Source organism: Myotis yumanensis, unplaced genomic scaffold (genome assembly GCF_028538775.1).
Source record: "Myotis yumanensis isolate MYYU_CA2020_CCGP unplaced genomic scaffold, mMyoYum1.0.hap1 SCAF_12, whole genome shotgun sequence".
Lineage (NCBI taxonomy): Eukaryota > Metazoa > Chordata > Mammalia > Chiroptera > Vespertilionidae > Myotis > Myotis yumanensis.
In genome coordinates, this window is record NW_027223763.1 from 33172373 (window position 1) to 33186974 (window position 14602).

Sequence of the window (14602 nt, forward strand, 5' to 3'; positions counted from 1 at the left end):
CCAATCGACCCCACCCTGAGCGTGACTGAGGGTAGCATCGAAACCTCCCAATCTGCCCTGCTCTGTGCATGACGGGGCGGCGCCCCAACTCCCCAATCGGCCCTGCTCTGAGCCCGACCAGGGGCTGCACCTAGGGTTTGGGCCTGCCCTCTGCCACCCAGGAGCAGGCCTAAGCCAGCAGGTCGTTATCTCCCAAGGGGTCCCAGACTGTGAGAGGGCATAGGCTTGGCTGGGGGACCCCCCCGGCCCCCCCCCCCCCCCCAGTGCACAAATTTTTGTGCACCGGGCCTATAGTATAATAATAAAGGGCTAATATGCAAATAGACCAAATGGCAGAACAACTGGTCACTATGATGCGCACTGACCACCAGGGAGCATCATACACTCAATGCAGGAGCTGTTCCCTGGTGGTCAGTGCACCAGAAGCCGGGCTCATGGCTGGCAAGCGCAGTGGCGGTGGCAGGAGCCTCTCCCGCCTCCACTGCAGCACTAAGGATGTCCGACTGCTGGCTTTGGCCCACTCCCCACGGGCCTAAGCCGTCAGTCGGACATCCCCTGAGAGCTCCTGGACTGCGAGAGGGCACAGGCCAGGCTGAGGGAATACCCCCTCAATCCCCCGAGTGCACCAATTTCATGCACCGGGCCTCTAGTATAAGAATAAACCCTGTGTCACCTACTCAAAACTATAAACCTACTTTTGCCTCTCCCTGTTATGATGCTATTTCCTCTTCTTTTGTTGTGTCTTCCTTTGTAATTTAATCTTTCTAGCTTCTTTTGACTTTGTTTTTGGTTTGTTTGTTTTGAGGGCTTTTTTGTTGTTGTGTGGGGGGTTTTTTTGTTGTTGTTTTTTTATCGTATATTCTCTGGGCTTATAGTCAGAGGCCTGTGACTTTTCATATGCCCACTGTTCCTGATATAAACTTGAAGATATTGATGTAGCTGATGGACAGAGTTCCAAATGTGAACTTTGTATAGAAAAAAAACCTTCTGTTGTTCTAAGGATAAATCTAGTTAGTAGCTATTCAGAAAGTGCTTATGAATCATAAAAATGTGGTAAGGTGACTAAGGTATCATTCCTACTTTGAAAAATTTTAGAGGCAGAAGAATCCAAATTGTAGGTGGAAACATATCCATTCAGGTAACAGATACATTGTAACATAATCTGACCCTTTAAATATGAAAATACATAATTTTCAATCATTTATTTTAAGCTGATTTTAAATGTAAATTTCTATTTTATAGAGCAAGATGGGGAAGGCATTATGGAAACTTTAAAAACATATGAAGATAAAATCCAACAGGTGGAAAAAGATCTTTATTTCTATAAGAAAACCAGCAGAGATCTTAAGAAGAAACTTAAGGAATTGTTAGGGGAAGCAGTTTGGAGGCCACCGGTACCATCTGAATGTAAGCATTTAATGCTACTTGTCATGCTAACAATGTTTTTCTAGCATTTGGTAAAGTCCATCTAATTTGTAGTTCAGCTTTTCCCAATCGATTTGGTTATTTAGGATTAGATATTTAACTTCTATTTGACTCTGTAAGTGAAAGTAGTTCTCTAGTCTATGTATAAGATAGAAAGAACCACAGGGAAAATTAATGAATGAATAAACGTATATGTGTGAAGGAAATGACACATATTGCTTGCCATGTGCCATAGGCTTTTGTATTCCCTAACCTAAAATAACTCCCTTCCACTCTCTCTCTATAAAGATCAATGGGAAAAATATCCTCGGTGAGGATTAAAAAAAAAAAAGATATGATTTCAGCTAATTCACTATTCTATTTTGACCCATCTTAAAAACTTTTTTGTCTATAAAAAGTGATATATAGTAATTATAGAAAAATTTGAAAAATATAGCATAAAAGCACACCCATAATTCTATTCAAAACTGTTAACATTTAGTATAATTCTTGTCAGTACTTTCTTCATGCTTTAAAAAAAAATAAAGTTGGAATCATATTGGGGATATAACTTGTATTATATCTTATCTCAAAATGTTACTCTAATAATAATGACATTAAACAAGATTGGTTTGAATTATAAAATATAGCAACTTTCCCTTGCTGGTTTGGTTCAGTGGATAGAGTGTTGGCCTGCGGACTGAAGGGTCCCAGGTTCGATTCCGGCCAGGGCACATGCCCGGGTTGTGGGCTCGATTCCCAGTAGGGGGTGTGCAGGAGGCAGCCAATCAATGATTCTCTCTTATTATTGATGTTTCTATCTCTCCCTCTTCCTTCCTCTCTGAAATCAATAAATATATTTAAAAATAAAAAAACAAAAAACATCACTTTAAAAAAATAAAATATAGCAACTTAAACATACATATTAAATTCTGAGTTTTCTAAAAAATACTATATAGTTAGTATCCTAATCTATAGCAATAAAAGCATAATATGCTAATTAGACTGGATGTCCTTCCAGACGTCCTTCTGGACGACCTTCCAGATGAAGCCGGGGCTACGAGGGAAGCCCGGGTCCCGGATGCCAGAGGGAAGCCGGTGCCGGCAGCCGGAGGAAGAAAGGCCTACTCTTGCACGAATTTCGTGCATCGGGCCTCTAGTTAATACATATTAATTGGTATTCGGTTCATTAGTTTTTATAGTACTCTTTTCATTGTCTGCCTATTGGGCTTGTATTTATCTTCTTTGAGTATTTTTAGCATTTTCAAATGCATAAAAATTAATCTTTTGACCAGAATATTGTGGTCACTTTTTGGTTATGTCTCTGTATAGTGCAGTGATGGCGAACCTATGACATGCGTGTCAAAGGTGACACGCGAACTCATTTTTTTGGTTGATTTCTCTTTGTTAAATGGCATTTAAATATATAAAATAAATATCAAAAATATAAGTCTTTGTTTTACTATGGTTGCAAATATCAAAAAATTTCTATATGTGACACGACACCAGAGTTAAGTTAGGGTTTTTCAAAATGCTGACACGCCGAGCTCAAAAGGTTCGCCATCACTGGTATAGTGCATCTGTTTTCTAACATATTTTATGAGAATAGAATCAGTTTATATAGACATGCAGTCTATGTTCTTGTTTACATATTTCAGTCTCTATCCTTATATCACTTTAAATCACTATAAAATTCTGTGAGGATACTAGAATCAGAAGATCTGGGTTTAATAAAACAAGAAAAAAAAAAAGATCTGGGCTGGACTCCTAACTTCTTATTTTACTAGCTGTGTGACCTTGGGTGAATTAATCTTTCTCTAATTCGTTCCCTAATGGTAAAATTCTGGAAGAGGGAAACTTTCTATTGTGAAGAATCCAAGATGGGCTTCTCCAGTGAGCCCTTCTGTGTTCTTCTGCATGTGCCACTGTGACCTGGGCATTAGGATTTTTAAAACTTCCTATTAACTCTAATGTGAAGCAAACCTTGGGAGCACTGTCTGTGGTCAGCTGTGTGAGGATCTGCTAGTTCTATGTGAGGATCTATGTCATTTGCTCATTCAGGTGTTTTTTGAGAGAATTTTAAATACTAGAAAACAAATTATGTTTTAAACCAGGAGTCACAAACTAACATGCCTGCAGGAGCCAGGGAAGCCAAAGTGAGCAGAGGGGCCTGCAGCTGTTGTCTAAGTGGGCAGGGGCAACTCTGCTCCAGTTGCTATTCAGAAATTGTCAGTTCTCTTTCTTTTTCTAGAAATGTTGGAAGTCTATATTTTTATATGAAACTTTCCAATTTTCAAATTTTGGGTCAGGTATTATTTTATAGGCTAAGTAAAACCTATCTGAGGGTCAGATTTGGCTTGGGAGTTGCCATTGTGCAACTTCTGTTTTTAAACTTGATGTTCATAGGACTAGAAGTGTCCTAATCATGTGTCAACATATGTTAAAGTTGGCATTTTTCATTATATGAGGTCCAGTACCTATATGGGCTTCCCTTAAACAAGTATTTGTCTTTGCTGTTTGATGATTCTATAATTTGAGAACCTCAGGCTTTGTTCCAGCAGAGTGTCCCTCACTGAGGGGCTTTGCTCCCATCTCCATTTTGATAATAGAACCTCAGAGTATATTCAGAGAGTAGAACCCTCCTATCAAGACTAGATTTTCACACATATAATGCCAAGTCCCAGAAGAGTCGCTGGAGATATGGGGCGGAGACAGTATTCTCCAGTGCTGGCTTCACTTAGCTAGGATTTGGAATGTGATCACCAGTGGCAATCCCAGTGGAGGGCAGGTTGGAAGGGAACCAGGGAGGCCCAAACACTTCTGTGTTTCCAGGGAGTACCAAAATCACTAGCAGACTATTTCTCAACTTTGTTCCAGAGCAAAAGTTCTCAGTTATTCACATGCAAGATGCCTCGAAGTAAAATCAGAATAGTTCATATTCATGCTTATATTTGTCTAAGAAATTATTTAACAAAAAAGCTGAAAAACAATTTATCAGTGATAATAATGTAATTAGTACACTTGAAAACCTATAAAATTTTATTAACCAATGTCAGCCCAATAAACTCAATAAAAAAGAAAAACACTAATGTAATAATGTTAGGATGTCATGACTAAAATACCTGCTTTTGAGGAACTCTCTAACTTTCTTTGCTTGTTGGATTATTTTTAGATCATGATGCTGGAGATGGAGTCCTGAACCCAGAAGAATCAAGCATGGTTTCAGAAGAATTAAAATGGGCATCCAGAACTGAAAGTATGAAATTAAGTGGAAGGGAAAGAGAATTAGACAGTTCAGCAAGCAGTTTAAGAACACAACCAAATTCTCAGAAGCTCTGGGAAAATGGCCCCGAATTACCTCCAATTTATAGCTCTTTAGCACCCACTAGTGGACATTTGTTAAGCGACGAGGATAAAACAGAAATAGATGAAAATCAGTTTAGAAAATCTCACAGTCAACCATCACCCCAAATTCAGCCAATGGGAAATGTGGGACAGCTTCATGGTGTCATGCCTGTAAAGTTGTGTCGCAAAGAGTTACGTCAGATTTCTGCCTTGGAACTATCATTACGACGGTCCAGTCTTGTAGTTGGGGTTGGATCTATGACTGTCGATTCCATTGAAATAGCTAGGAAACCGAGTGACTTAAAAACTTAGGTAGTTAAATTAAAACTTAGAAATTTTAATTTGCTTTTCCATAATAACCAAACACACATTTTCCAATACTGTCAAGTAATGGAACATTTAAATTTTTCCACTTATAAATTTGTCTAAAATTCTTTTCCAGGCATATTTGAAGAACAAGATAAAGAGTAGAATAATAAACTGTATATCCATCAAATGTATATTATTATATAATATAAAAGTATATTATTATGTAAGTATGTTATAATGCAATAATTATGTCTTACAAGTTTTTTACTGTTATTTTAAAATACAAGTTTTTTTTTTTTAAATTTTAAAATGATCCAGTTACATATTGCTTATGTTAGAGGGAAAGTCACCTACTGCATATGTATTGACACAGCTAAAAACCTGTGCCAAAATGTAGTCTGGCAACTGGTTAGATTTGTGGATTAAGGTTAATTTATGGTCCTTAGAACCCACAGAGGTTGAGTGATCAGTCTTGATTCTTTAAACATGGCCTCTGTTCTTTTTCTGGAATAGTATTTAGAATGTTATAATATTGGTTTGATAATATTATGGAATACAAGTTTTCATTTCTTTCCTGCCCTATCTATTCAACATCTCTCTCTTTATGCTACTAAAAATGGGAGAAATTAGTGCAGTTCTATGAAACAGGGAAGCAATAATAGAATAACACTAAAGCATTCTAACATTTCAAGGAAAATATATCTGGTCACATGGAATCCTATCTAATAAAAGAGAAACATGGTAATTAGCCGTACAGCCGCTACCCTTTCCATTGGCTAATCAGGGAGATATGCAAATTAACTGCCAGCCAAGATGGTGGCTGGCAGCCAGGCAGCTGATGCGAACAGGGAGGCTTGCTTGCTTCAGTGACGGAGCAAGCCAAGCTTCCCCGCCTGCCTTGCCGGCCTCTGAGCTGCAACTCTAAGAAACATTGTAACAAATATAGAAGCTAAACCAAACCCAGAAACCTGCTTTAGTCAGCCAGGCTTCAGCCAGCAGTACCGCAACATTGTTTCAAATACAGAAGGTAAACAAAGGCCAGAAACCTGCTTTCAGCAGCCGAGGCCTGAGAGCTGGAGCCGAGCCTCAGAGCTAAAGCTGGCCCTGAATAAAAAAAAAAAAAAGGACACGTTGGGAGCTTCAGTCACCCGCCAGCCTGAAAATGGCCCTCAGCCCCTCATCCAGCCTGGCCAGGCACCCCAGTGGGGACCCCCACCCTGAACCAGGACACCCTTCAGGGTAAACCAGCCGGCCCCGACCTGTGCACCAGGCCTCTATCCTATATAGTAAAAGGGTAATATGCCTCCCAGCACCGGGATCAGCGTGTCAGGGCGCAGCGCCCAAACCCCCTGATCGCTCTGCGGCTCTGTGTGTGACAGGTGGTGGGGCCACAACCTCCCTATACGCCCTGCTCTGTTCATGACAGGGGAAGGCACCCCAACCCCCTGATCAGCCCTGCTTTGTGCCTGATAGGGGGGAGCTCCCCAACCCCCTGATCGCCCTGTGGCTGTGTGTGTGACGGGGTGGAGCCGCAACCTCCCCATCAGCCCTGCCCTGAGTGTGACAGGGGGGAGCTCCCCAACCCCCTGATCGGCCCTGCTCTGTGTGTGACGGGGTAGAGCCATAACCTCCCCATCGGCCCTGCCCTGAGTGTGACAGTGGCAGCGCCCCAACCCCTTGATTGGCCCTGCTCTGTGATTGATAGAGGGCGGCGCCCCAGCCCCCTGATCCGCCCTGCTCTGTGTGTGACAGGGGGCGGTGCCACAACTCCCCTATTGGCCCTACTCTGTGAGTGACAGGGAGGAGCTCCCCAAACCCCTGATGGGCCCTGCTCTGTGCGTGACAGGGGGGAGCTCCTCAACCCCCTGATTGGCCCTGCTGTGTGTGTGACAGGGTACGGAGCCCCAACCCCCCTGATGGGCCCTGCTCTGTGCATGACGGGGTGGTGCCGCAACTTCCCTATTGACCCTGCCTTGAGTGTGACAGGGGGTGGTGTCCCAACCCCCCAATCGGCAGTACCCTGAGCGTGACTAGGGGTGGCATCGCAACCTCCCGATCCGCCCTGCTCTGTGCATGACAGGGGGTGGCGCCCCAACTCCCCAGCGGCCCTGCTCTCAGCCCGACCAGGGGCTGCACCTAGGGATTGGGCCTGCCCTCTGCCACCCGGGAGCAGGCCTAAGCCAGCAGGTCATTATCTCCCGAGGGGTCCCAGACTGCGAGAGGGCACAGGCCGGGCTGAGGGACCCTCCTCCCCCCTGAGTGCACAAATTTTTGTGCACCGGGCCTCTAGTCTATATATATAAAACCCTAAGTGACTGGTTGACCCTTCCATCAGTCGCTATGATGTGCACTGACCACCAGGGGGCAGGAAGACGCTCAACGCAGGAGCTGCCCCTTGGTTGTCAGTCCACTCCCACAGCTGACTGACATGGCCAGATGCCAGGCTCATGGCTGGTGAGTGCAGCTGCAGCAGGCGCAGCGGGGCTGAGATGAGTGGGAGTGGTGCCCAGCCTGGGCTCGGACTCCTCCCTGACCACCTGCTGCTTCACACACTACTACATTCCTCGGGGGATGTTGGACTGCCGGTTTCCGCCCGATCCCCACAGCCCAGGTTATCAGGCTGAAACCGGCAGTCTGACATCCCCCGAGGGATCCCAGATTTCGGATTGCAAGAAGGGCGCAGGCCAGGCTGCGGGACCCCACTGGTGCAAGAATCCGTGTACCGAGGTGTACCAGGCCTCTAGTACACCTATAAGGCTTGAAGTCGAGCCAGAAGATCTTTAACTAATAATATGATGCACTTCATCTGAGAATTTTCTCTACAACCTGTTTAGTCAGGCTTTGCACCCAGACAGGCCAGACTACATTGGGGCTGTAAGTAAGTAAATGAAAAATTTTCTTCAATTTTTTTTGGTCTAAACCTTATTATATAATAACTTCATTTGGAATTAAGAACTAAACATTGATTTGCCCAACATAATACAGTTTGCACTTTTGCACTATATTTTTCAATCACAGAAAATATCCCCTTATAATGACCAGAGAGATAGTTTGTTACTTTTTTATTACTTTTCCAAAGTTTCACTTAAAATAAAGTTGTTTCTTTAATGTCTGGGTGGGATGGTAGCAAAAACACCCTTACTTATAGATGCCTATTCAATGAGTTACTCACTTCCTTGCTGACTCGATTTTTTTATCTGGTGCTGCTATTTTTTTCTTTTGCCCCTTTCTCTGTTGCTGTTGAGCCTGACCATCTTACCTAATACCCAAACTATTACCCTGTGCTCAAAGACTTAATGGTTCCTTTTTTTAGTTTCTAGCCCCTAGGGAGTAGGGTCCCCTGGTCCCACAGCTAGAGGAAAAGAAAACCAAACCAATACAAACTTCAAAATTGGCGAATAGTTTATATATCTCTTAAGCATGGTACTAAAATTCACGTAAATTATGGGTTAGACTTCTGTGGACTTACCTCAGAAATGAACTACAGTTTTATAACATTGGCCCAACGAGAAACTGCTTCAAACAATGAAATTATAAACTATCTTGGAAATTTTGTTTTTAACGGGCTATTTGAAGTCAGATTCTGGTTTTAAGTGAGTCTCCTTCTTTTGCCTTTGTTTTGTATGATATATATTTAATGCCTATCCTATGTAATGTGTAAATGTATAATGGCAAAATCCAGTGCCTTAACATAGCATAGCAATTATATATTAAGCAGAAGCCCAGTGCACGAATTCGTGCACGGGTGGGGCCTGGCTGGCCCGCCCTGATTGGGGCTGATCGGGCTGGGCTTGCCTAGGGGAGAGGCCTCGGGCAGTTGGCCAGCCAGCCCCACCCCCTGGTTGAACTCATGGTTGAACTCCTAGTTGAAGGGACAATTTGCATATTAGCCTTTTAATGTATAGGATAAATACATACTTATTAATGAAGGTCCTAATTTTAAATAACTTAGAAATAATTCATGTAAGAATGTATTCTGATACTAGAATCCTGCTTGCCCAAAAAATTGACACGTATTTGTTTTATCTGTGGCAATATAAACACATTTTCTGAAAGCCAACTCAAATAAAAAGTTATATCCAACCAACAATGATTAGATTTGATAATGCAAATGTGAACTGACTTCTAAATAGCAGAGATACAGATTTTTCTGCCGGAAGCCGGTCCATCCTTGCTGCTTGACACAGTTGCTGCAGGGAAGAAACATCTGAACAGCATATGTTTCAAGGGACCTGGCGTATATGGCATACTGTTCTTAATATGTTTGCTCCCCTTCTTGGCGCTATGTGTTTTAACCAAGGTCACCTCTCCGAGAAAGGTTGTTTCCCCAGGTAGGGATTTTCCCCTGAAGTTAGGGAGGGAATAAAACCCCTTAACTAAGTGCCAGGCGGGTAGTTAATCACTTTAACTATGAATAATCACCCTTAAGCTACATAATCTTTACTCCCTGAACCTTTGGAATAGAAATTGATAGGATTAAAATCAACTGGTATAAATACAGATGTAACAAGACAATGAAGGACAGAACTTGGCTGGAGATCCTGGCTAGGCTGCTGACCAACTGAACGCTGTCTCTGTGTCATTCCTTCTTCACCAACTCCATCCACACCTTTGGGGACCCCTGGACCTGCTGGGGTTGGACCCCAACATCTGGCGGGAGGTGTGATCCCGAAGACTGGGAGCCAGAAATGGGACGCTGTTCATCAGATACTGAAGAAGAAAGCAGAAGCAAGAGAAAAAAGAAACATCGTAGACGGTCATCTTCAAGTAGTTCTTCAGATAGTAGAACATATAGCCGAAGGAAAGATGGAAGGAAATCAAAGTCAAAGTCAAGATCTTGGTCCAGAGATCTTCAGCCTCACTCACATTCTTATGATAGAAGATGGAGACATCGATCAAGCAGTAGCTCTTCTTATGGCTCTAGAAGAAAACGAAGTCGAAGTCGTTCAAGGGATTGGGGGAAATCCTATAGAGTTCAGAGGTCTAGGTCAAAAAGCAGAACAAGAAGGTCCAGGTCAAGACCTCGTCCACATTCCCATAGTCGAAGCAGTAAAAGGTCCAGTCACAGAAGAACCCGTAGTCGATCTCGGGATAGAGAACAACATAAAGGCAGAGATAAGGAGAAAAGAGAAAAGGAGAAGGATAAAGGCAAGGACAAGGAATTACACAACATTAAACGGGGGGAATCTGGGAACATCAAAGCTGGATTAGAACATCTGCCACCAGCTGAACAGGCCAAAGCCAGACTACAGTTGGTTCTTGAAGCTGCTGCAAAAGCTGATGAAGCATTGAAAGCCAAAGAAAGAAATGAAGAAGCAAAGAGAAGAAAGGAGGAAGACCAAACCACCCTGGTAGAACAAGTAAAAAGAGTAAAAGAAATTGAAGCCATTGAAAGTGATTCTTTTGTTCAGCAGACATTCAGATCAAATAAAGAAGTCAAAAAGTTGGTGGAAGCCAGTGAAGTGAAGCATGTACCTGCAGCATCAGGACCAGTGTCAGTAGCTGCTGATCTACCCAGTAATGAAAAAGAAATAGACCCGAGCAGCATCCCTACTGCTATCAAGTACCAAGATGACAATTCTCTGGCTCATCCGAACTTATTTATTGAGAAAGCTGATGCTGAGGAGAAGTGGTTCAAGAGATTAATTGCTCTTCGACAAGAAAGGCTAATGGGCAGTCCTGTGGCCTAATTAATATATATGGTTGAATTAACAGTAACATTGGAAATTTAGGTTTTTATATTCCATTTTAACTTTTTACTCTTATAAAGAATTGACCCAATTATATAAAAAGATAATCTCATTTAATTCATTTCTCATGTGGGCTTGAATATTTGTTGACTTGAACTTAAACACTGTGAATATTAAAACTAGTGTAAAATTGAGGAATGCATGAAAATCCCTGCTGTTAATAAAGCTAATCCTAAAAATATCAATGTTAAAGTAAATGGCACACAGTATTATTTCTAACCGGTATCATCCATATTGGCCGACCCAGAGGGCACAGCTGACTCCGCTCCGGACGCCGACACCACCATCAAGCACGGCCCTGATGGACCCTTTGATCCAGCCCTTCAATGCGCTGACGCTTCGGGAAGCCCATCGCCAGCAACGCTGCCCACTAGCCAGATCAACAAGGACAACCAAACCCCTGACTTGAGGACAGCTGAAATCCCTTGACTGAAAAGGCCAGCAACCTTCTACAGGAACAAGGCTCCTTATGCACTCCATCCACTATGTTTATAGCTATGCTCGCTATCATTGCTTGTCAGTCTTCTTCCAAGTCTTAAATAACCCAATCTGAGAGGTGGCCACTGATTTACATGCGCTATCATTTAAAAAATAAAAAAGGGGGAATTTGCCGGAAGCCGGTCCATCCTTGCTGCTTGACACAGTCGCTGCAGGGAAGAAACATCTGAACAGCATATGTTTCAAGGGACCTGGCGTATATGGCATACTGTTCTTAATATGTTTGCTCCCCTTCTTGGCGCTATGTGTTTTAACCAAGGTCACCTCTCCGAGAAAGGTTGTTTCCCCAGGTAGGGATTTTCCCCTGAAGTTAGGGAGGGAATAAAACCCCTTAACTAAGTGCCAGGCGGGTAGTTAATCACTTTAACTATGAACAATCACTCTTAAGCTACATAATCTTTACTCCCTGGAATGGAGATAAGAAACGCCCTAACCTTTGGAATAGAAATTGATAGGATTAAAATCAACTGGTATAAATACAGATGTAACAAGACAATAAAGGACAGAACTTGGCTGGAGATCCTGGCTAGGCTGCTGATCAACTGAACGCTGTCTCTGTGTCATTCCTTCTTCGCCAACTCCATCCACACCTTTGGGGACCCCTGGACCTGCTGGGGTTGGACCCCAACATTTTTCCTTCCTCCAGTTAAACATATATCCTTTCTATGCTATATAAATACACAAACACACACATATAAATAATATCCTGAATAATACATTCTGGAAGTGAACCTCTTATCATTTTAGTTTAGTTAGTGCCTTCACAAAGGAAAGAAAAATTAGGACATCTGCTCAAGGCAAGTAAAATTATTTTTTTACATATGTTACTAGTAAGTTTTACTTTTTATTTCACATGATTTCTTTAGTCTAAACATTTTATCATTGTGTTTGCCTTTTTGCATGTATATAAAATGTTTATGGTTTTCTTATTGTTGTTCATTATGGGTACCCCCCCCCCCCACCACCATACCCATACCAGAGCCTTTGAAAGAAGACATGCCTGCATCCAAAAAGTACTCGTTCCTTTCCTATCTCCAGAGTGTTATAGGTAACAGTGTTGGAGAATTCTATAAGTATAGGTAACTATGGGCATAATAACATCAATGAAGAGCTTTTGTGCTTTAATGTTTTTCTTTTGCTAATTGTTTTTTCTTTCTTTTTCTTTTTTGGTCCCATGATTCTTGTTATCTTTATGAACTCAGGGTTCAAGGTGTCAGCTAAAATACACATGGTCTTCACTAAGTGAACTTGATTGCCACTAGCCAATTGGCTTGTTTGTATTGGTCCAGGTCAATAAAGTGATAAATCCTTATTCAAGAATGGGTGTCTTATATGAAAACACACACACACACACACACACACACACACACACACAAATAACAACAGGTCTTATGCTAAGTTTTAGAATGAAATGCCCAGGAGTCAAATCTTTAGTGGTTCTATAGCCTAAACAAATTCTTATGCACTAAATGCAAGTGTGACATATTTTGCTCTTTCAATTATTTTCTTAGGCACATACTTGTGACTTTAAATCACTCGAGTATTGATATCTGAATGTTCAATGTCTATAATATCTGTAAGCTCATGTCTATAATTCCTCTCTCAACTTCACTGGAATTTTAAAAAATATGCATTATGTATATTTTATTTTATCTTTTAAATATTTTTAGTGATTTCAGAGAGGAAGAAAGAGGGACAGAGAGATAGAAACTTCAGTGATGAAAGAGAATTGTTGATCAGCTGCCTTCTGCATGCCCCCTTCTGGGGATTAAGCCCATAACCCAGGCATGTGCTGTGTCCGGGAATCAAATCATGACTTCCTGGTTCATAAGTCAATGCTCAACCACTGAGTCACACTGGCCGGGCCATTATGTATATTTTACACTTAAAGTAATTACACCTCTGGCCAGTTAGCTCAGTTGGTTAGAGTGTTGTCCCCAATATGCCAAGATTGTGGGTTTGATCCCTGGTCAAGAAATATAGAAGCAGCAGCAAATGAATGCATAAATACTAGGTGTACCAGTTAATAATGCAGATTTTTTTCAATCGATGGAGTTACACATATGTTGACATATATGCGATTTGATATGTATGCTATTTTGTTGTATTGATAGCAAGCTTCAAAACTTCATATGTAAAATTTGCTGAAGGTATTAACATCATAGATACTTTTACACTTAAAAATGTCGAATTTCGTGCAAAAAAAAGAGCATTTGCAGGAAGTTTTAATTCATTATTTTGAAGAAAAGTGCCACTGAAAGTTATCATATACTTCGGGAAGCTTATGGTGAACATGCTCCATCTCTAGATACTTGTGAACGCTGGTTTAAACGCTTTAAAAGTGATGATTTCGATGTGAAAGACAAAGACATCGAGGTCAAATGAAAAAGTTTGAAGACCAACAATTACAAGCATGATTGGATGAAGATGCAGGTCAAACTCAAAAACAACTTGCAGAAAGATTAAATGTTGCTCAGCAAACCATTTCTGATCATTTACAAGCAATGGGAAAGATTTTAAAGGAAGGAAGATGGTTGCCACATCAACTGAACGCAAGACAAATGGAAAACCAAAAAGTCACCAATAAAATGTTGCTTCAACGGCACAAAAGAAAGTCTTTTTTGCATTGAATTGTGACTGGTGATGAAAAGTGGATTTATTTTGAGAATCCCAAACGCACAAAATCATGGGTTGATCCAGGTCAACCATCAACATCGACTGCAAGGCCAAATCGCTTTGGAAAGAAGACAATGCTCTGCGTTTGGTAGGATCAGGAAGGTGTGGTATATTATGAGCTTCTAAAATCAGATGAAACAGTAAATACTGTTCTCTACTGACAACAAATAATCAATTTGAACTATGCTTTGATCGTGAAACGACCAGAACGGGCCAGAAGACACGGCAAAGTAATTTTACTTCCTGATGATGCACCATCACACACTTCAAAAACAGTTAAAGACACGTTAAAAGATCTTGCCTGGGAAGTATTAACCCACCTGCTGTATTCACCAAACCTTGCTCCTTCAGATTACCACTTTTTCCAATCGATGGCACACACACTTTCTGAGAAGCACTTTAAAACGTACAAAGAAGTGGAAAATTGGGTCTCTGAATGGTTTGCCTCAAAACAAGAAAAGTTCTATTGGGATGGTATCCACAAATTACTTGAAAGATGGGGGAAATGTGTAGCTAGCGATGGACATTACTTTGAATAAAGCACTTTTAATGTTTCTCTTAAAATTATTGTGTTTTCTTTGATTACAAAATCTGCATTATTAACCGATACACCTAGTAAG

The 14602-nt window shown here is 41.5% G+C and overlaps 1 protein-coding gene and 1 pseudogene across 1 annotated transcript in view; both read left to right on the forward strand.

Annotated features, from left to right (window-relative positions):
• KIF27 (kinesin family member 27) overlaps window positions 1-5224 on the forward strand; it is a 74203-nt gene extending 68979 nt beyond the window's left edge. The window contains exons 16-17 of the mRNA XM_070431435.1: window positions 1243-1407; window positions 4577-5224. Of these exons, the coding sequence (XP_070287536.1) occupies window positions 1243-1407; window positions 4577-5061 (650 nt within the window). The 3' untranslated portion in view covers window positions 5062-5224. The remainder of the gene's footprint in view (window positions 1-1242; window positions 1408-4576) is intronic.
• Window positions 5225-5334: 110 nt separating this feature from the next.
• On the forward strand, window positions 5335-12911 carry LOC139021156 (serine/Arginine-related protein 53 pseudogene; annotated as a pseudogene).
• Window positions 12912-14602: the final 1691 nt, after the last annotated feature.